At 39.7% G+C, this 23,617-nt stretch overlaps 1 protein-coding gene across 1 annotated transcript in view; it reads right to left on the bottom strand.

Annotated features, from left to right (window-relative positions):
- The window catches only part of LOC133645992 (DNA polymerase zeta catalytic subunit-like), a 63,519-nt gene that overhangs the window by 19,714 nt on the left and 20,188 nt on the right, over nt 1-23,617 (bottom strand). The window contains exons 8-18 of the mRNA XM_062040916.1: nt 19,870-20,603; nt 19,710-19,795; nt 18,337-18,462; nt 16,396-16,588; nt 16,207-16,318; nt 14,893-15,008; nt 10,890-11,008; nt 9,162-9,280; nt 8,217-8,358; nt 5,851-6,095; nt 880-988 (exon numbers count right to left, since the gene is read on the bottom strand). Of these exons, the coding sequence (XP_061896900.1) occupies nt 880-988; nt 5,851-6,095; nt 8,217-8,358; nt 9,162-9,280; nt 10,890-11,008; nt 14,893-15,008; nt 16,207-16,318; nt 16,396-16,588; nt 18,337-18,462; nt 19,710-19,795; nt 19,870-20,603 (2,101 nt within the window). The remainder of the gene's footprint in view (nt 1-879; nt 989-5,850; nt 6,096-8,216; nt 8,359-9,161; nt 9,281-10,889; nt 11,009-14,892; nt 15,009-16,206; nt 16,319-16,395; nt 16,589-18,336; nt 18,463-19,709; nt 19,796-19,869; nt 20,604-23,617) is intronic.

Here is a 23,617-nt window from a genome sequence, read left to right as displayed (position 1 = left end):
TTTACATGTGTTAATATTCATTTTGCATATATATCTGCGACTTGTAGTCCAGTGAGGCTAATATATGGGGGAAAAAACTTTACAATTTAGTGGGTGTGGCTTAATTATGCAAAAAATTTCAGTAAATAAACATTTACATGTGTAAATATTCATTTTGCATATATATTTGCCACTTGTAGTCCAGTGAGGCTAACATATGGGGAAAAAAACATTACAATTTAGTGGGTGTGGCTTAATTATACAGAAAATACGGTAGTTTTCTTATGTCTCCCGCAAAAGACCTGAGTAAATGTGCAAATAATGGCTAGCGCGGCTAGCGCTCCAACAAAGTCCTCCTGGTTGTGTTGCTGTAGTCCGCTGCTAATACACCGATCCCACCTACAACTGTCTTCTTTGCAGCCTTCATTGTTCATTAAACAAATTGCAAAAGATGTCCAGAATACTGTGGAATTATGAAATGAAAACAGAGCTTTTTGTATAGGATTCTACGGGGTACCATAACTTCCGTTACTCGGACTTCGTCACGCGCATACGTCATCATACCGCGACGTTTCAGCCGGATATTTCCCGGGAATTTTAAAATGTCACTTTATAAGTTAACCCGGTCGTATTGGCATGTGTTGCAATGTTAAGATGTCATCATTGATATATAAACTATCAGACTGCGTGGTCGCTAGTAGTGGCTTTCAGTAGGCCTTTAAAGAAGATATCCAACATCTATGGAGCAGTTTGCACCTGCAGACACTCACATCCTTACAATGCATCCATTTTGAAATGATAACACCAAACCATAAAAAAACTGCATTTACTCTATATTGAAAGATCTTCCTTAACTTCCAGTGTGAAGGAGTGAAGTCAGCCGTAGGGCCGTGGTCATACCTTGACGTAGGCGACGCCGTTGGGTGACACGGTGACATCATTACGGAGCTGGTAGAGGAGCTCCGGGGGAACCCGCAGGGAGGTGCAGCCGAACTTGAACTCGTCCGTGCTGGAATAGAAACCAGGAATATTCTTCATCTTCAGCAGACTCACACATCTTTGTTGTCAGGGATACTAGTGAGGTGTTTCATAACGCTAAGACAAGGGTGTCTGAACTAGTGTTGTCACTAGGGATGTCCGATAATGGCTTTTTGCCGATATCCGATATTGTCCAACTCTTTAATTACCGATACTGATATCAACCGATATATGCAGTCGTGGAATTAACACATTATTATGCCTAATTTATAATAAATAATAATAATGAATTGCATTTGTTACGCACTTTACATTTGTCGATAACAGTCTGGATGACACGATGTCGAATATTTCCAAAAACTATTTGAAATGTGGACTCGTCAGACCACAGAACACTTTTCCACTTTGCGTGAGTCCATCTTAGATGATCTCGGGCCCAGAGAAGCCGGCGGCGTTTCTGGGTGTTGTTGATAAATGGCTTTCGCTTTGGATAGTAGAGCTTTAACTTGCACTCACAGATGTAGCGACTAGGGATGTCCGATAATGGCTTTTTGCCGATATCCGATATTGTCCAACTCTTTAATTACCGATACCGATATCAACCGATACCGATATCAACCGATACCGATATCAACCGATATATGCAGTCGTGGAATTAACACATTATTATGCCTAATTTATAATAAATAATAATAATAAATTGCCTTTGTTACGCACTTTACATTTGTCGATAACAGTCTGGATGGTTCGCTCCCCCTTTGGTCCGGATGACACGATATCGAATATTTCCAAAAACTATTTGAAATGTGGACTCGTCAGACCGCAGAACACTTTTCCACTTTGCGTGAGTCCATCTTAGATGATCTCGGGCCCAGAGAAGCCGGCGGTGTTTCTGGGTGTTGTTGATAAATGGCTTTCGCTTTGGATAGTAGAGCTTTAACTTGCACTTACAGATGTAGCGACTAGGGATGTCCGATAATGGCTTTTTGCCGATATTCCGATATTGTCCAACTCTTTAATTACCGATACCGATATCAACCGATACCGATATCAACCGATATATGCAGTCGTGGAATTAACACATTATTATGCCTAATTTGGACAACCAGGTATGGTGAAGATAAGGTACTTTTTAAAAATAATAATAAAATAAGATAACTAAATTAAAAACATTTTCTTGAATAAAAAAGAAAGTACAACAATATAAAAACAGTTACATAGAAACTAGTAATGAATGAAAATGAGTAAAATGAAGTGTTGAAGGTTAGTACTATTAGTGGAGCAGCAGCACGCACAATCATGTGTGCTTACGGACTGTATCCCTTGCAGACTGTATTGATATATATTGATATATAATGTAGGAAGCAGAATATTGATAACAGAAAGAAATGGGGGGAGGGAGGTTTTTTGGGTTGGTGCACTAATTGTAAGTGTATCTTGTGTTTTTTATGTTGATTTAATAAAACAAAACAAAAAAAAAAACAAAACAAAAAACGATACAGATAAAAAAAACCCAGATACCGATAATTTCCGATATTACATTTTAACGCATTTATCGGCCGATAATATTATCGGACATCCCTAGTTGTCACCATACCAATATTTTGGTACCTAAACCAAAATGTATTTCCATGCTTTTCGATACTTTTCTAAATAAAGGGGACCACAAAAAACGTCATTATTGTCTTTATTGTAACAACAAATGTTAGTGTACATGAAACATATGTTTATTATTGTCATTTAGTCCTTCAATAAAATAGACAACTTGTCTTTTAGTAGTAAGTAAACAAACAAAGACTCCTAATTAGTCTATGCAGTAACATATTGTGTCATTTATACACCTATTATTTTGTACACATTATGAGGGACAAACTGTAAAAAATTGATTATTAATCTACTTGTTCATTTACTGTTAATATCTGCTTATTTTCTGTTTGAACATGTTCTATCTACACTTCTGTTCAAATGTAATAATCACTTATTCTTCTCTTCTTTGATACTTGACATTAGTTTTGGATGATACCACACATTTAGGTATGGATCTGATACCAAGTAGTTACAGGATCATACATTGGTCATATTCAAAGTCCTCATGTGTCCAGGGACATATTTACTGACTTTGTAAACATAATATACTTTTTTTTTTAAAACGATGAAATATAAAAAAATATTGATGTAATCGTAGTAGTATCGACGAGATACGCTCTTGTACTTGGTATCATTACAGTGGATGTCAGGTGTAGATCCACCCATGGCATTTGTTTACATTGTGACTAGAGATGTCCGATAATATCGGCCTGCCGATGCGTTAAAATGTAATATCGGATATTATCGGTATCGTTTTTTTTTATTATCAGTATCGTTTTAAAAAAAAAATTTTTTTTTATTAAATCCACATAAAAAACACAAGATACACTTACAATTAGTGCACCAACCCAAAAAACCTCCCTCCCCCATTTACACTCATTCACACAAAAGGGTTGTTTCTTTCTGTTATTAATATTCTGCTTCCTACATGATATATCAATATATATCAATACAGTCTGCAAGGGATACAGTCCGTAAGCACACATGATTGTGCGTGCTGCTGCTCCACTAATAGTACTAACCTTTAACACTTCATTTTACTCATTTTCATTCATTACTAGTTTCTATGTAACTGTTTTTATATTGTTTTACTTTCTTTTTTATTCAAGAAAATGTTTTTAATTTATTTATCTTATTTTACTAATTATTTTTAAAAAGTACCTTATCTTCACCATACATGGTTGTCCAAATTAGGCATAATAATGTGTTAATTCCACGACTGCATATATCGGTTGATATCGGTATCGGTAATTAAAGAGTTGGACAATATCAGATATCGGCAAAAAGCCATTATCGGACATCCCTAATTGTGACGGCGGTGAGCTATTGTATCTTACGCTGTGTAGTGAAGCATGTTTAGCTATTCCTCGTCCTCCAGTGATAACGCTACTTGTAAGAAACATACTTTATTTGTCGCCATGGAGGCCAGGATTAGTGATTTAGAAGTAGCTAAAACACTGTGGATGGATGTTCGCTGCTAACTAGTTAGCCATGTGTGGAGGGGGGGCGTGGCCTGCGGGCCTGCAGTGAAGCGGGGGTGTGCCAGGGCCGGCCTCGAAGTCAGCGACAGGTGCGTAGATGGCCCACCTGGGCCGTGTTATCTAATCACCTGTCACTCTATATAAGCAGCAAACCGGGAGGAGAGAGGTTGTTGGAGCGTGCTCGCCAAGCTGTCCATAGCGTTTCTACTCGTATGGATTCCTCATTTATCACTCCAAGCAACGTTTGTAAGTTTTACAATATAACTAAAACAATTCATCCCATGGGTGATGTCTGTAGGAGTGTTTTCCTGCATATTTGTACGTGCTATTGTAATGTAACGAAGCCAGCGTTGTTAGCATTAGCTAATATGCTAACATGTTTACGAGTGTCTTTGTTAGTATTATGTCGGAAAAAATTGTATTTAAATGATCAAAAAAACTTTCCGTTCTGAGTTCCCAATGAACAGACAAGAGGCTGTCTTTGTTGCACCAAGCAAAGGCTTGGAAAATTCCATTGTGTACGATGGGAGGAGACGGGAGGGGGTTATCTATTGTCATCCAAGACCTGCCCAAGCTGAATCCAGGACTAACCCAAGCCCGAGGCATCTTCTTCTTTTGTTTTCAATGTGACCAAAAACAAGAGCTGTTTACATACCCCGCATTCCTTTGGAAGCAGATGTTGTGTAAACAGGAAGTGTCCAAATAAAGGAGGACACGTAAACCTTTTTCGTCAGAGCGTGCTGAGATACTGTGCAAGGGTAGTGTGTCCAAGCGTGTCTCCTCAATTGAGTCCAAGTTGAATTCTGTCTCTGTTTAATTCATTGCCTCTTGTCTTGTTTAATAGATGTCATCAGTGTTTGAACCTGACAATTATTAACTCACAATTGCATTATTCTTTTTATTGTTCCAGCTTCGTAAATGTGGACTCGTCAGACCGCAGAACACTTTTCCACTTTGCGTGAGTCCATCTTAGATGATCTCGGGCCCAGAGAAGCCGGCGGCGTTTCTGGGTGTTGTTGATAAATGGCTTTCGCTTTGGATAGTAGAGCTTTAACTTGCACTTACAGATGTAGCGACTAGGGATGTCCGATAATGGCTTTTTGCCGATATCCGATATTGTCCAACTCTTTAATTACCGATACCGATATCAACCGATACCGATATCAACGGATATATGCAGTCGTGGAATTAACACATTATTATGCCTAATTTGGACAACCAGGTATGGTGAAGATAAGGTACTTATGGTGTGTCCAGGCATGTCTCCTCAATTGAGTCCAAGTTGAATTCTGTCTCTGTTTAATTCATTGCCTCTTGTCTTGTTTAATAGATGTCATCAGTGTTTGCACCTGACAATTATTAACTCACAATTGCATTATTCTTTTTATTGTTCCAGCTTCGTAAATTCGTGAAAACGTCACCGTGGAGTAATTGAGTCTGTTTAGCCGATTGGAGAGCTAGCTTGCGCAGCTGGTGGGTCCATGGCGATGACTTCTGTTTTGTTTGATCAGCCGTTTTACTGCCCTGTCACAGGCCCCGTTTGGAAACAATTAAAGTATGTAAATAAACACTCGTAAAATATTTCTGTGTAAATAACTCATTTCACAACGTATAGCTCGGTGCGGCTAATGTATGGAACAATATTTTTTGGGTGTGGCTTGTATCCCGAGTTTCTTTGCAGGTCTAATGGAGTGATTTTGGTTTGAATGCAGCGGATGAAACACCAACACAGGATCAGTGCAGTGTCAATACAGCCAGTGAGTGTGCCACACACTCCCTGAGGCGTGGTTTACCAATGCAGCAGTGGAAAAAAACCAAGACTTACGTTCCCAAGCTGTCCATGTGACCCAGGCAGGTGGAGTAGCAGTAGTTGTAGGCGATGACGATGGAGGGATAAAGCGACTGGAAGTCCAGAACCACCACGGAGTTGCTGTAAAAGCGGGATTCTGGCTCCATGATCAGGGGCACACATTGAGGTGCCCTCTGCTGGGCCCGCTGCTGCACGCTGGGCGTCACCGGGATGTAGTTGAGGGGCTTGGCCACACGCAGCATCATGGACTCTACACGGTACTGCAGGGACACCGAGACACTTCTTAGTACATGCTTAGATCCATAATACAAACCCCGTTTCCATGAGTTGGGAAATGGTGTTAGATGTAAATATAAACGGAATACAATGATTTGCAAATCCTTTTCAAGCCATATTCAGTTGAATATGCTACAAAGACAACATATTTCATGTTCAAACTCATAAACTTTTTTTTTTTTTTTTTGCAAATAATAATTAACTTATAATGTCATGGCTGCAACACGTGCCAAAGTAGTTGGGAAAGGGCATGTTCACCACTGTGTTACATGGCCTTTCCTTTTAACAACACTCAGTAAACAATTGGGAACTGAGGAAACTAATTGTTGAAGCTTTGAAAGTTTGAATTCTTTCCCATTCTTGTTTTATGTCGAGCTTCAGTCGTTCAACAGTCCGGGGTCTCCGTTGTCGTATTTTAGGCTTCATAATGCTCCACACATTTTCCATGGGAGACAGGTCTGGACTGCAGGCGGGCCAGGAAAGTACCCGCACTCTTTTTTTTACCAAGCCACGCTGTTGTAACACGTGCTGAATGTGGCTTGGCTTGGTCTTACTAAAATAAGCAGGGGCGTCCATGATAACAACATATGTTGCTCCAAAAGCTGTATGTACCTTTCAGCATTAATGGTGCCTTCACAGATGTGTAAGTTACCCATGTCTTGACCACTAATACACCCCCATACCATCACACATGCTGCCTTTTACACTTTGCGTCGATAACAGTCTGGATGGTTCGCTTCCCCTTTGGTCCGGATGACACGATGTCGAATATTTCCAAAAACAAATTTGAAATGTGGACTCGTCAGACCGCAGAACACTTTTCCACTTTGCGTGAGTCCATCTTAGATGATCTCGGGCCCAGAGAAGCCGGCGGCGTTTCTGGGTGTTGTTGATAAATGGCTTTTGCTTTGGATAGTAGGGCTTTAACTTGCACTTACAGATGTAGCGACTAGGGATGTCCGATAATGGCTTTTTGCCGATATCCGATATTGTCCAACTCTTTAATTACAGATACCGATATCAACCGATACCGATATCAACCGATATATGCAGTCGTGGAATTAACACATTATTATGCCTAATTTGGACAACCAGGTATGGTGAAGATAAGGTACTTTTTAAAATTTTTTGTAAAATAAGATAAATACATTAAAAACATTTTCTTGAATAAAAAAGAAAGTAAAACAATATAAAAACAGTTACATAGAAACTAGTAATGAATGAAAATGAGTAAAATGAAGTGTTAAAGGTTAGTACTATTAGTGGAGCAGCAGCACGCACAATCATGTGTGCTTACGGACTGTATCCCTTGCAGACTGTATTGATATATATTGATATATAATGTAGGAAGCAGAATATTGATAACAGAAAGAAATGGGGGGAGGGAGGTTTTTTGGGTTGGTGCACTAATTGTAAGTGTATCTTGTGTTTTTTATGTTGATTTAATAAAAAAACAAAAACAAAAACAAAAAAAAAACGATACCGATAATAAAAAAAAACCGATACTTTCCGATATTACATTTTAACGCATATATCGGCCGATAATATCGGCAGGCTGATATTATCGGACATCTCTAGTAGCGACCAACTGTAGTTACTCTCAGTGGTTTTCTGAAGCGTTCCTGAGCCCATGTGGTGATATCCTTTACACACTGATGTGGCTTTTTGATGCCTGAGGGATCCAAGGTGTGTAATATCATGGCTTACCTGAAGTGATTTCTCCACATTCTCTGAACCTTTTGATGATATCACGGAGCGTAGATGGTGGAATCCCTCAATTCCTTGCAATAGCTGCTTGAGAAATGTTCTTCTTAAACTTTCTCAGTCTTTTTTGCCCCTTGTGCCAGCTTTTTTGAAACATGTTGCCGGCAGCAAATTCCAAATTCCTAATATTTGCAAAAACTAACCAGTGTGAAGATGAAATATCTTGTCTTTGCAGTCTAGTCAATTGAATATAAGTTTTGTTGTATTCTCTTTTTATTGACCATTTACACAACGTGACAACTTCACCGCTTTCTCTCCCCGTGGTTTCCTTCACACAATAACAAGTGCAGTAACCCTCTTGGTGAGCGAGGGTATGGCATCTCAAAGTAATGAGCGGGTACCTGAGAGCCTCGAGTGAGAACGTGGAAAAACTGGATCCCGAAGAGTCTGGCGAGCTCACTGGTTCTGCCGACGATGTCCTGCTGCTGCAGGAGCTGCATGGCGCCCTGCACGCGGCTCACGTAGTGGTCCACCGTTTTCCACCTGACACGAGCAAGGAGCGACAACTTTAGGAACGCTTCACCTCCAGCAGGTCATGGCGTGCAAGACCTGCACGACAACGTCCACTAAAGAAGAGCACTGATATTGTCAGAATAATTGTTATCAATGAGTACCCGGCGAGCAGACAAAAGCTGTCTTTGATCAACCAAAAGGCTTGTAAAACTCCACTGTGTAGGATGGGAAGCGACATGAAGGTGTCAGTTTCTTTGATGTATTGTAATCCACAGGAAGATTTTGTCTTGACCCGAGATCTACAAGGACCTGACTCCCCTCCAGGCACCTTTTCTTTGAACGGCTTTGTAACCAAAGGCGACGGCTGTTTACGACCCCCGTCCCTTAGAAACAGCTGTTGCCACGTAATCAGGGAAAGTCCAAATAAAAGAGGAGGCGTACAATCTTTCGTCAGAGCGTGGTGGGAGTCTGTACAAAGAGTACAGCCCAGACATTTCTCCTCAATTGAGCAAAATTTAATTCTGTCTCTGTTTAATTCCTTGCTTCTTGTCTTGTTTAATAGATGTCATCAGTGTTTGAACCTGACGGATATTGTTGTTACTTCCACTTTACATTGTGCAGGGGGATCTACAAAGCGGAGAGGAAGCAGGACCCGACTCCCCTCCAGGCACCTTTTCTTTGAACGGCTTTGTAACCAAAGGCGACGACTGTTTACGACCCCCGTCCCTTAGAAACAGCTGTTGCCACGTAATCAGGGAAAGTCCAAATAAAAGAGGAGGCGTACAATCTTTCGTATATAAATAATGTGCATATCTGAAGATGCTGCTACACACCTGTAGAGGTCAGTGTGGTGGTCAAACCAGTCGGACAGTGTGCGGGGGCTGTAGTGGGGGAAGCGCTGGTGCAGCACATGGAAGGCCACGTTCTCAAAAGTGTAGTTGTTGATTGTCACCTGAGAGGAAGGACAAACAAGACTTGAATGGAAATGTCCCCTGGAACTGGACTTGACTTTTCAAAGTAAAGTCAACCATTGTCACAGTTGGAGCTCAGCTTATTTCTGCACCTTCTACCGATCACTTCCTGTCTAAGACACACGCAGAACAACACTTTTTAAGAAAAGACAAAATATAATACACTAATAATGAGATGAGGTGTGAATGTTCCAATGCTGAAGTTGAAGTGAAATGCTGACAGAATGTAGAATGACTGGAAGAATAGTTTCAATGTTTAAGAGTTTGAATTTCCAGGAAAATCAGAATTTGGTTTGGAACTTGGAAATATGATAGTTTGAATGTCCAGGATGAATGTGTTGATGTTGGAATGGTTGAAAAATGTGGGAATTGTGCAACTTGGAAAAATGTCCCATTCATTTCAATGGGAACTTCCTGGAAATTTGGGGGAAAAGCGGGATTTTTTTGGAAAATTATTAAGAGCGTGAATGTCCTGAATGAGCTGAATTGGTTGGTGTTGGAATTGTTTAAATCGGTCAAGAAATGTTGAAGTAGTAACAGTTTTGCAATTGAAAAATGGTATTACGGAAATTTTGGTAAAAACCGTGAATTTTTTAAGTTCTTAAACCAACTGTTTTTTTTTGGTCCTGACTAAGAGGAATGTTTGGACGGTGGAACACTTGAAGTGGGTTGAAAAACGTGGAAGGAGTAGTCCACAGAAAAAAAGGTGAAAATAGGGTTTGAAAAACCGGGAATTCCTGGAATTTTTTTGAACTTGGAAATATGTGTGTGTTCAAGGTGGAAATATGTGTGTTCAAGGTGGAAATATGTGTGTGTTCAAGGTGGAAATATGTGTGTGTTCAAGGTGGAATGCTTTGAATTGGTTGAAAAATGTGGGAATTGTGCAACTTGGAAAAATGTCCCATTCATTTCAATAGGAACTTCCTGGAAATTTGGGAATTTTGGGAAAAGTGGGATTTAAAAAAAAAAATGATTAAGGGCATGAATGTCCTGAATGAGCTGAATTGGTTGGTGTTGGAATTGTTTAATTCTATCAAGAAATGTTGAAGTAGTAACAGTTTTGTAATTGAAAAATGGTATTACGGAAATTTGGGAAAACCGGGAATTTTTCAAGTTCTTAAAGCAACTTGGTTTTTATTGTGAAGACAGGAACTGGGCGGTTTGGACGGTGGGTACGGTGCGAGAGTCTGTTGAAATAAAAAGTGTTTCTGGCCTTCCTGTCGGTCATTTTTTCTTAATAATGAATTATCCACAGACTGTGGATGCGTAATTAAAAAAGGCTTAAAAACCCTTCTTTTTTTTAAAAAAAACATTTTTTTAGATATACGTGTGCTAGTTCTAGCTATTAGGCTGTTCTAGTTTGTATCTTATTTTATTTTTACTATTTATTTTACTTGTGGGGGCAGCTATTTGTGGTTCTAGCATTGTTGTTTTTATTTTATTTTCTTAAAAATGCACTGTAGCACTTTGAGGTTGTTTGCTCAATGTAACGTGCTTGTACAAATACAATCTATTATTAGCGTAACAACTCCTCTAACAGGCAAAAGTGCAGATTTGAAGGGTTGACACACTTTATGGTGATGTTGCTACCTCTGTTTTCATGATTCTCCACAAGTTGAGGACGACACGTCCGATGATGTTGATGGCAGACATGGTGTCCGCTCCGTACTCGTCTCTGTCTGCAGTGAAGCGATTGTCTCTGGAGTCACCTGCGGAGACACCGAAGGACAGCCAATCAGGAGGAGGAGGAGGCGGGGCCTGTGCACTACGTAGCAAATCCTCCCGCACCTTATTTGGGAATGATGTGAACTAGGGTTGTACGGTATGTTGGTACTAGCATACTACCACGATACTAATGAATCATATTCGGTACTATACCGGCCTCTAAAAAGTACCGGTTTCCCCCTGTCGTGACATTGCTGGTTTTAGGAGCAGAGGAGCATGTTGGGCAGCGCACACACACAGAGTACTTACAAGCAGACACAGTGTGTAGACAGAAAAGGGAGAATTTTGGTGTAAAAAGTCAAGATAAAGGTGAAGTTATAACACTGAAACACCCTCAGGAAGAGCTGCTTTAAGACATGGCTAGCTAGCTAGTGGCTAACATCCATCCGCAGTGTTTATTAATATTAATAAAACTTGTTCATTTACTGTTAATATCTACTTATTTTCTGTTTGAACATGTTCTATCTACACTTCTGTTCAAATGTAATAATCACTTATTCTTCTCTTCTTTGATACTTGACATTAGTTTTGGATGATACCACACATTTAGGTATGGATGTGATACCAAGTAGTTACAGGATCATACATTGGTCATATTCAAAGTCCTCATGTGTCCAGGGACATATTTACTGACTTTATAAACATAATATGAATTTTAAAAAAACTAAAGATGATGTGATGCCAAAAAATATTGACGTAATCATAGTAGTATCAACGAGATACACTCCTGTACTTGGTATCATCACAGTGGATGTCAGGTGTAGATCCACCCATGGCATTTGTTTACATTGTGACGCCGGTGAGCTATTGTATCCTCCTACGGTGTGTAGTGAAGCATGTTTGGCTATTCCTCGTCCTCCAGTGATAATGCCACTTGTATGAAACTCACTTTATTTGTCGCCATGGAGACCAGGATTAGTGATTTAGAAGTAGCTAAAACACTGTGGATGGACGTTATTATAAATAAATAATATGGGGAATCGGTACTTTTCAAACAGAGTATAGTATTGTTTTTGATTCATTAGTACCGCAATATTATACTAGTACTGGTATACCGTACAACCCTAACTAAAAGTAAGTACATCAATATGAAATAATATTTTAGTGTCCAAACATTTTCCACGGAGGGCAGCCTTCATAAAATGTGAAGGTGAGAGGTTATTACTGGTCAATCCAAGGTTCTTTTGGATGACATATAAGCTGAATAAGAAGGATCACCAGGACAGAATAGGAATATCATCAAGTTTTACTGAAATTTCAGGAGAACAACCTAGACTAATACATTCACATCGGCTTCCTAAGTTGTTCTAACACTCATACGGAAGAGCCTCCTTAAACAAAAAGAAAGCCCCCACCCCTCAGGGAAGGAACACGGCCTCATTGTTCTACTGCGGATAAGATATAAGGAAGTACTCCAAGTCCTACATGCCAAGTCTTTAAGGTAACACAAACAGTTTACTTGCTACTGTTTTGGCCAGGTGAGTCTGTCCAGAAGAGTGCAAGAGATGTCCAATTCTCAGCGTGTCATCCCGGACGAGCCCCCAAATTGTTGCGTCCGACCGGTTCTTCCTCCAAGGGAATCTAAATTACTGGTCAATCCCAGCTTCTTTTGGATGACATATAAGCTGAATAAGAAGGATCACCAGGACAGAATAGGAATATCATCAAGTTTTACTGAAATTTCAGGAGAACAACCTAGACTAATACATTCACACCGGCTTCCTAAGTTGTTCTAACACTCATACGGAAGAGCCTCCTTCTTACACAAAAAGAAAGCCCCCACCCCTCAGGGAAGGAACACGGCCTCATTGTTCTACTGCGGATAAGATATAAGGGAGTACTCCAAGTCCTACATGCCAAGTCTTTAAGGTAACACACACAGTTTACTTGCGGACAAATAGAAAGAGAACAAATGGAAAAACACTAGCTGTTTTCAAATATGACTATGAATAGAAAGAAATAACTCTTGCATATATATATATATATATATATTCTTCACAATCCCCCTCCAGATCTTCCCCAAAAGATCTCTATTACTAATGCAACGCTCCTAAAGCACGCCCTACATTAAAGTAGGTGCTGTTTTGGCCAGGTGAGTCTGTCCAGAAGAGTGCAAGAGTTGTCCAATTAATTCTCAGCGTGTCATCCCGGACGAGCCCCCAAATTGTTGCGTCCGACCAGTTCTTCCTCCAAGGGAATCTAAGTTACTGGTCAATCCCAGGTTCTTTTGGATGACATATAAACTGAATAAGAAGGATCACCAGAACAGAATAGGAATATCATCAAGTTTTACTGAAATTTCAGGAGAACAACCTAGACTAATACATTCACACCGGCTTCCTAAGTTGTTCTAACACTCATACGGAAGAGCCTCCTTCTTACACAGAAAGAAAGCCCCCACCCCTCAGGGAAGGAACACGGCCTCATTGTTCCACTGCGGATACGATATAAGGGAGTACTCCAAGTCCTACATGCCAAGTCTTTAAGGTAACACAAACAGTTTACTTGCTACTGTTTTGGCCAGGTGAGTCTGTCCAGAAGAGTGCAAGAGATGTCCAATTCTCAGCGTGTCATCCCGGACGAGCCCCCAAATTGTTGCGTCCGACCGGTTCTTCCTCCAAGGGAATCTAAGTTACTGGTCAATCCCAGGTTCTTTTGGATGACATATAAGCTGAATAAGAAGGATCACCAGGACAGAATAGGAATATCATCAAGTTTTACTGAAATTTCAGGAGAACAACCTAGACTAATACATTTACACCGGCTTCCTAAGTTGTTCTAACACTCATACGGAAGAGCCTCCTTCTTACACAGAAAGAAAGCCCCCACCCCTCAGGGAAGGAACACGGCCTCATTGTTCCACTGCAGATACGATATAAGGGAGTACTCCAAGTCCTACATTCCAAGTCTTTAAGGTAACACGCACAGTTTACTTGCGGACAAATAGAAAGAGAACAAATGGAAAAACACTAGCTGTTTTCAAATATGACTATGAATACAAATAAATAACTCTTGCATATATAAATATATATATATACACCCTTCATTAAAGTAGGTGCTGTTTTGGCCAGGTGAGTCTGTCCAGAAGAGTGCAAGAGATGTCCAATTCTCAGCGTGTCATCCCGGACGAGCCCCCAAATTGTTGCGTCCGACCGGTTCTTCCTCCAAGGGAATCTAAGTTACTGGTCAATCCAAGGTTCTTTTGGATGACATATAAGCTGAATAAGAAGGATCACAAGGACAGAATAGGAATATCATTAAGTTTACTGATATTTCAGGAGAACAACCTAGACTAATACATTCACACCGGCTTCCTAAGTTGTTGTAACACTCATACGGAAGAGCCTCCTTCTTACACAGAAAGAAAGCCCCCACCCTTCAGGGAAGGACCACGGCCTCATTGTTCCACTGCAGATACGATATAAGGGAGTACTCCCAAGTCCAGTCATAGTTTTGATGTGACAATCTACAATGTAAATAGTCATGAAAATAAAGAAAACACATTGAATGAGAAGGTGTGTCCACACTTTTGGCCTGTACTGTACACCTTTAGAGAAAATATCACAATATATTGCCATATCAATATTTCCCCACCCCTCGGCTGCTTCAGGTAGTTCCAGCTTAGACTTCGACAAACGTCTCTACTCTACAGGTAGACCGCTTTCTTCTTCTCCACACGCCTTTGTGCTTTTACGCACACTTCCTGTCCCTCATTTAATGCGTACCGTGTAGGAACTCGGTGCACATCTATACTGTGCGGATACACCACAACTAAGCATACGTTCAAAAGAAAAACAGTTTTAAGACGTTTTTGTTCATGACATAGTGCCAGTCATCCGCACTCCAGAGGTAAAGAAAGTGTTATTACCAGGCACTCTGGACAGTTGTTGACAGAGGTCCACTCCTACCACCGCCGCCCGCTGAAGAAGGTAGCCCCAGGACTGCATCTGCACCTCGTATCCAAACAGGATATCTGGGTCAAATCTGAGGGAGAAACAACAGCAATATAACCTCAGCTAGAAACAGTTCTACATGACCTTGTACAGTGGAACTTGTTTAAGTCCACCACTCAGCAAGTCCTGGTCCACCTTCTTTTTCTGAGCTGAAGTTATTGTTGCACAATTTGACACCCCAAAGGGTCATTTTTATGAAAATTATGTCCAGAGGTGGCCACACTTTACGTCATGTATATATTACATGTTATTATGAATGTTACTAGATACTACATACTTACATCATGTATATATTACATGTTATTATGAATGTTACTAGATACTACATATATTCTTACATCATGTATATATTACATGTTATTATGAATGTTACTAGATACTACATATATACTTACATCATGTATATATTACATGTTATTATGAATTTTACTAGATACTACATATATACTTACATCATGTATATATTACATGTTATTATGAATGTTACTAGATAATACATATATACTTACATCATGTATATATTACATGTTATTATGAATGTTACTACATGACATATATACTTACATCATGTATATATTACATGTTATTATGAATGTTACTAGATACTACATATATACTTACATCATGTATATATTACATGTTATTATGAATGTTACTACATGACATATATACTTACATCATGTATATATTACATGTTATTATGAATGTTACTAGATACTACATATATACTTACATCATGTATATATTACATGTTATTATGAATGTTACTAGATACTACATATATACTTACATCATGTATATATTACATGTTATTATGAATGTTACTAGATACTACATACATACTTACATCATGTATATAAAACCTTAATTGAGATGTATTGGATGTTTTTTAAGGACTTTATAGGCACAATAGAGCAGCTCCTATAGGCTCTGTAGTAAGAAGGCTTTATTTAATATTAAGAACGTATTTTAAAAAAAATAAAAAAAATCTGTTTTTGATAATGATTGTGAAAGATAGGCAACATTCCAAAAAAAAGGTGCAGTTCCCCTTCAACAAACCGCCATCTTCTATCACCAGCCATTCTCCTTATGCCAAAAGTTAAAAGTGAATGTGCTAATTAGAGCATCATTTGTCTTAAGTGGACCTCAGTCAGGAAATGTGAGTGTGATTGACATCAACATGTCCCACTGTATTTATACATTACAGTAAAAGTAGTTTAGCCACCAACTTTCTCATGACTGCCACCAGTTCCTGAAACAGCATCTTCTCATTTGCAGCATATGTCACCTGCAGCCCGGAGATGCCGGACCTGACCAGCAGGGGTGCTGTTCCTCTGCCACCTGCTAAAGTGTGTCAGACAGTCAGCAGTGAACAAACAACGTCGGCCTACAGACCGGGTCGTGGAAGTGTCCTTCACCTTGGCCGTGACCGCTGCGGTCTTCATGCACCACGATGGCACCCGTCAACTGGCACGTGTCTACGTCTGGCAAGGGAGCGTCACAAGCCAGGCAGTAAAACAAGGCGCATACGGGGTCAAACTCGGGATCAGGCTGGAGGTCACGGCGACTACGCGCATGGAGCTCCATGCCCATTAGAGTCAGGTACTGCACCTGGAGAGGAACACACCCGTATTAGCTTCATTATTACACAACCCCAAAAGCAGTGAAGTTGTCACCTTGTGTAAATGGTCAATAAAAAGAGAAATCCTTTTCAACTTATATTCAATTGAATAGACTGCAAAGACAAGATATTTCATGTTTTTGGCAAATAATCATGAATTTACAATTTAATGGCAGCAACACATTGCAAAAAAAGGCATTTTTACCAGTGTGTTACATGGCCTTTCCTTTTAAAAACACTCAGTAAAGGTTTGGGAAGTGAGGAAACACATTTTTGAAGTGGAATTCTTTCCCATTCTTGCTTGATGTACAGCTTAAGTTGTTCAACAGTCTCCCTTCTCATATTTTACTTTACTTTTACTATGAAGCCACGCTGTTGTAACACCTGGCTTGGCATCGTCTTGCTGAAATAAGCAGGGGCGGTCCATGATGACAACATATGTTGCTCCAAAAGCTGTATGTACCTTTCAGCATTAATGGTGCCTTCACAGATGTGTAAGTTACCCATGTCTTGGCCACTAATACACCCCCATACCATCACACATGCTGCCTTTTACACTTTCACCCTAGAACATGTCTTGACCACTAATACACCCCCATACCATCACACATGCTGCCTACTACACTTTCACCCTAGAACATGTCTTGACCACTAATACATCCCCATACCATCACACATGCTGCCTTTTACACTTTCACCCTAGAACATGTCTTGACCACTAATACACCCCCATACCATCACACATGCTGCCTACTACACTTTCACCCTAGAACATGTCTTGACCACTAATACACCCCCATACCATCACACATGCTGCCTTCTACACTTTCACCCTAGAACATGTCTTGACCACTAATACACCCCCATACCATCACACATGCTGCCTTTTACACTTTCACCCTAGAACAGTCCCCATGGTTCTTTTCCTCTTTGGACCACAGTTTCAAAAAACACTTTGAAATGTGGACTCGTCGGACCACAGAACACTTTTCTGTTTCTGGGTGTTGTTGATAAATGGCTGTGGCTTTGCATTATAGAGTTTTAACTTGCACTTGCAGATGTAGCGACCGACTGTAGTTACCAACAGTGGGTTTCTGAAGTGTTCCTGGGCCCGTGTGGTGATATCCTTTACACACGGATGTCGCTTTTTGATATTACGTTCAAGGTGCATAATATCATGGCTTACGTGCAGTGATTTCTCCACATTCTCTGAACCTTTTGATGATATTACGGAGCGTAGATGGTGAAATCCCTAAATTCCTTGTTGAGAAATGTTGTCCTTCAACAATTTGCTCAGGCATTTGTTGACAAAGTGGTGACCCTCGCCCCGTCCTTGTTTGTGAACGACTGAGCATTTCACGGAAGCTGCTTTTATACCCAATCATGGCACCCACCTGTTTCCAATTAGCCTGTTCACTTGTGGGATGTTCCAAATAAGATGAGCATTCCTCAACTTTCTCACTCTTTTTTGCCACTTGTGCCAGCTTTGTTGAAACATGTTGCAGGCATCAAATTCCAAATGAGCTAATATTGGCAAAAACTAACCAGTGTGAACATGAAATATCTTGTCTTTGCAGTCTATTCAATTGAATATAAGTTGAAAAGGATTTGTTGTATTCTCTTTTTATTGACCATTTACACGTGACAACGCCCTTAAATTAAAATAGTTGTCTGTAAGACTCGTCAAGACCCCCTTAGCTCTGTGTTAGGAGCATCCACCGGTACTGATGAAGCTCACCTCATGCAGAGCTTTGGCATCCTGCAGGTTCTGCATGCTGACTTTGAAGCCGTAAGTGTTGAGGAGGCTGGGACCCTCGATCTGAGAATTGTCTCTTTTCGGAACATTTAAAGCAGCAAAATGGTTCTGTGGAGGACAACATGTCAAACCCTTGAAGTCCACCAGTGATGGTCCACATAACATGATTAGTGATTTAAAAGCAGCTAAACATTGTGGATGGATGTTAGATGCTAACTAGCTAGCCATGTCTTAAAGGCCTACTGAAAGCCACTACTAGCGACCACGCAGTCTGATAGTTTATATATCAATGATGACATCTTAACATTGCAACACATGCCAATACGGCCGGGTTAACTTATAAAGTGACATTTTAAAATTCCCGGGAAATATCCGGCTGAAACGTCGCGGTATGATGACGTATGCGCGTGACGAAGTCCGAGTAACGGAAGTTATGGTACCCCGTAGAATCCTATACAAAAAGCTCTGTTTTCATTTCATAATTCCACAGTATTCTGGACATCTTTTGCAATTTGTTTAATGAACAATGAAGGCTGCAAAGAAGACAGTTGTAGGTGGGATCGGTGTATTAGCAGCGGACTACAGCAACACAACCAGGAGGACTTTGTTGGAGCGCTAGCCGCGCTAGCCTCGCTAGCCGCCGACTTCACCTTGACTTGACTTCCTACGTCTCCGGGCCGCCAAACGCATCGGGTGAAGTCCTTCGTCCTTCTGCCGATCGCTGGAACGCAGGTGAGCACGGGTGTTGATGAGCAGATGAGGGCTGGCTGGCGTAGGTGGAGAGCTAATGTTTTTAGCATAGCTCTGTGCAGTCCGGTTGCTAAGTTAGCTTCAATGGCGTCGTTAGCACAGCATTGTTAACCTTCGCCAGCCTGGAAAGCATTAACCGTGTATTTACATGTCCACGGTTTAATAGTATTGTTGATTTTCTATCTATCCTTCCAGTCAGGGGTTTATTTCTTTTGTTTCTATATGCAGTTAAAGCAAGATGCTATCACGTTAGCTCGTAGCTAAAGCATTTCGCCGATGTATTGTCGTGGAGATAAAAGGCACTGAATGTCCATTTCAGTAGGCCTTTAAAGCAGCTCTTCCTGAGGGTGTTTCAGTGTTATAACTTCACCTTTATCTTGACTTTTTACACCAAAATGCGTCCATTCTCCCTTTTCTGTCTACACACTGTGTCTGCTTGTAAGTACTCTGTGTGTGTGCGCTGCCCAACATGCTCCTCTGCTCCTAAAAGCAGCAATGTCAGGACATGCCCGCATAAAAATAAACAACTAAATGGGGAATATAGCGATACTATACTAGTACTGGTATACCTAAGGTATATTATTCTGCACCTGTTGGAGTTTTACCTTCATCTGTGTGTCCAGCAAGACTCTTCTCAGGGGATCTGCTTGGCTCCTCCTCCTCTGCTGGATTCTCTGGGCGACAGGATCATCTGCAGGAGGACCACGGGAGCAGAGTTGAGGGAGCAGCTGACACAAGGCAGGAACGTGCTAGAAGGACGCCTACCGCGGGTGACGGGTGTGCTGCATACAGGCGCCACATGGTCACGCCTCCTCTTTACAAAAGGAGTGCTGTGAAGACGTGGGGAGTCCATCACGTCCTCATCTTGGACGTGGGGAAAGGTGGGGCTGCCCGGTCGTTCCGCGGAGAGTTCCGGTGACAAGGGTTGACTGGGATGATGCTGCCATGTCGGCAGCTCTGGAGACTCCGGAGAGCTGCTTGTGTGGGTCTCTGTATGTCCATCCTCCTGGTCCAGATGGACAGAACCTTCATGGGGTGCTGGACTACATGGACTCCTTGTGGGAGAGAGGACCAGTGACAGCTCATGCTTTCTTCTCCTTGGGGTTCGGTTGAGTTTTGTGGAGGAGCTGGGAACATCTGACATGGCCACTTCATCCTTCTTCAGCAGATCTGCATGCCTGATCCCCGTCTGCAAGGTCTGGTACTGCCTCCTGGCTTCCAGCCACAGCCGCACGTCTTCCCCGCTTGGTGCACTTTTGCAGGGGAGCAGGATGACCTGCTGGTCCCCGACCGAGGACTCCCTCACAGGCTGTTCGTTACATGCTCGCCCTCTCTGCAGGGCCGGGGATGAGGTGTGGGTGGAGGTGGAGGCGGGGTGTGTCATGGCGGAGAAGGCCGTCTTCCAGAAGTGCAGACCCTCCATGCACAGTTCTCCGCTGAACTCTTTTAAGTGGTGTGCCAGTCTGGTTCCCACCGTGAGCTTACGACCACCAACATCCCTGAGGACGGACAAGAAGACAAGAACTTACTGACAAGTCACAGCTGCTAAATGCTGGCTGTCCTTTAAGTTGACACTGGATGACCCACGTCAACATAAGCGGTTGTACTAGCTGCTGCTTGCGCATTTATTTGTAACTTTCAAAACCATAAGGAGAATGTTTCTAACCTCTTAAGGCCCAAGCTGTTTGTTTACATGCTTTTTTTTTAATTTTTCTTAGCTATTTGGGCTTATTGGACCCTAATTAAAATAAAAACTAAAAATCATCTCTTCATATGAAGAGATGATTGGCTCCAACATGCTAAGTCTTATATTTCCTTTTTTTTTTTAAATGTATTTATTTATTTATTTTATTTTATTTATTTATTTTTTTTATTTAAAAAAAAAAAAAAAAAAGTCTTATATTTCCAAATTCCATTGTATGTTATACTCTTCTGACACCACCAGATGGCAGTATAAGTGTCCACATAAGTGGCCAAAAGACCCCAATTCAGTAGTGGACACAATTTTGGAAATAAGAGCTAAAAGGTGCTGTCCACGCATGTGGCCACTAAAGCCTTTAGAGCAGTGGTCCCCAACCTTTTTGTAGCTGCGGACCGGTCAACGCTTGAAAATTTGTCCCACGGACCGGGGGGGTTAAATTAAAAAAAATAAAAAAAAATTTTTTTTTTTCATTAAGAAATACAATCATGTGTGCTTACGGACTGTATCCCTGCAGACTGTATTGATATATATTGATCTATAATGTGTATATCGGGTTTTTTTATGTTGATTTAATAAAAAAAAAAAAAAAAAAAAAAAAAAAATGTATTTATTTTTTTTAAATTTCTTGTGCGGCCCGGTACCAATCGGTCCGCGGCCCGGTGGTTGGGGGCCACTAAGCCTTTAGAGGGTAGTTTGTTGACATGTTTTTCTTCCATTTGTGCATTTTTTTGATTTGTCTGTTTTCATGCATTTTAAAATGCTATCTTATGTTTATATTATTATTATATTTTGTGTTCATGCACAAATCTTAGGTCCAGTGCCAACAATCCACAATAATTAGATAACATGAATGAGTGCATATTGTTGTTGGCTGTGGTGGAATCTAGGTTAACATAACCAGGCTTACTTTACACTAGGCTTGTCCCCATACCAATCATACCGGTCATATTTAGTATGACAGTTCTACTGTCATATTGAGTAAAAAAATAATTTTTGTCTTTGCAAACCTTACAAAAGAACATTTTTCTAGTAAAACTCACAAAGATACATTATTCCAGGCATTATTAGACATTTTGCATGTTTGGTTTAAAAGTTATGTTTGAATCATTTTTTATTGCTTTTTTTCCGCATTATCTCAGGATTCTAAGAACATTACTGTCATATTGAGTAAAAACTATTTTTTGTGTTTGCAAGCCTTAAAAAAGCATCTGTTTCTAGTAAAACTCACAAAGATACATTATTTCAGGCATTATTAGACATTTTGCATGTTTCATTTTGGAGTTATGTTTAAATAACTGTCTTATTTAGTATGACAGTTATATTGTCATATTGAGTAAAAACTGTTTTTTGTGTTTGCAAGCCTTAAAAAAGCATATGTTTCTAGTAAAACTCACAAAGATACATTATTACAGGCATTATTAGACATTTTGCATGTTTGGTTTAGGAGTTATGTTTAAATAACTGTCTTATATTAGTATGACAGTTACACTGTCATATTGAGTAAAAAAAATATTTTTTGTCTTTGCAAACCTAACAAAATATATTTTTTCTAGTAAAACTCACAAAGATACATTATTCCAGGCATTATTAGACATTTTGCATGTTTGGTTAAGGAATTATGTTTAAATAACTGTCATATTTAGTATGACAGTTATAATGTCATATTGAGTAAACAACTAATTTTTGTATTTGCAAACCTTACAAAAACACCTGATTCTAGTAAAACTCACAAATATACATTAATACAGGCATTATTAGACATTTTGCATGTTTGGTTTAGGAGTTATGTTTAAATAACTGTCATATTTAGTATGACAGTTTTACTGTCATATTGACTAAAACAATATTTTTTGTCATTGCAAACCTTACAAAAGAACATTTTTGTAGTAAAACTCAAAAATTATTCCAGGCATTATTAGACATTTTGCATGTTTGGTTTAAAAGTTATGTTTATATAACTTTCATATTTAGTATGACAGTTATACTGTCATATTGAGTAAAAAAATGATTTTTGTCATTGCAAACCTTACAAAAGAAAATTTTTCTGGTAAAACTCACAAAGATACATTATTCCAGGCATTATTAGACATTTTGCATGTTTGGTTTAAAAGTTATGTTTGAATAATTTCTTATTGCTTTTTTCGCATTATCTCAGGATTCTAAGAACATTACTGTCATATTGAGTAAAAAATATTTTTTGTGTTTGCAAGCCTTAAAAAAGCATCTGTTTCTAGTAAAACTCACAAAGATACATTATTTCAGGCATTATTAGACATTTTGCATGTTTGGTTTTGGAGTTATGTTTAAAAAACTGTCTTATTTAGTATGACAGTTATATGTCATATTGAGTAAAAAAAAATATTTTTTGTCTTTGCAACCCTGACAAAAGATCATTTTTCTAGTAAAACTCACAAAGATACATTATTCCAGGCATTATTAGACATTTTGCATGTTTGGTTAAGGAATTATGTTTAAATAACTGTCATATTTTAGTATGACATTCATACTGTCATAATGAGTAAACAACTAATTTTAGTATTTGCAAACCTTACAAAAACACCAGATTCTAGTAAAACTCACAAAGATACATTATTACAGGCATTATTAGACATTTTGCATGTTTGGTTTAGGAGTTATGTTTAAATAACTGCCATATTTAGTATGACAGTTATACTGTCATATTGAGTAAACAACAAATTTTTGTATTTGCAAACCTTACAAAAACACCAGATTCTAGTAAAACTCACAAAGATACATTATTCCGGGCATTATTAGCCATTTTGCATGTTTGGTTTAGGAGTTATGTTTAAA

This window comes from Entelurus aequoreus, linkage group LG03 (genome assembly GCF_033978785.1).
Source record: "Entelurus aequoreus isolate RoL-2023_Sb linkage group LG03, RoL_Eaeq_v1.1, whole genome shotgun sequence".
In the NCBI taxonomy this organism is placed as follows: Eukaryota; Metazoa; Chordata; class Actinopteri; order Syngnathiformes; family Syngnathidae; genus Entelurus; species Entelurus aequoreus.
The sequence above is the reverse complement of the archived record's forward strand: the minus strand, read 5'-3'. Positions and strand labels throughout refer to the sequence as shown.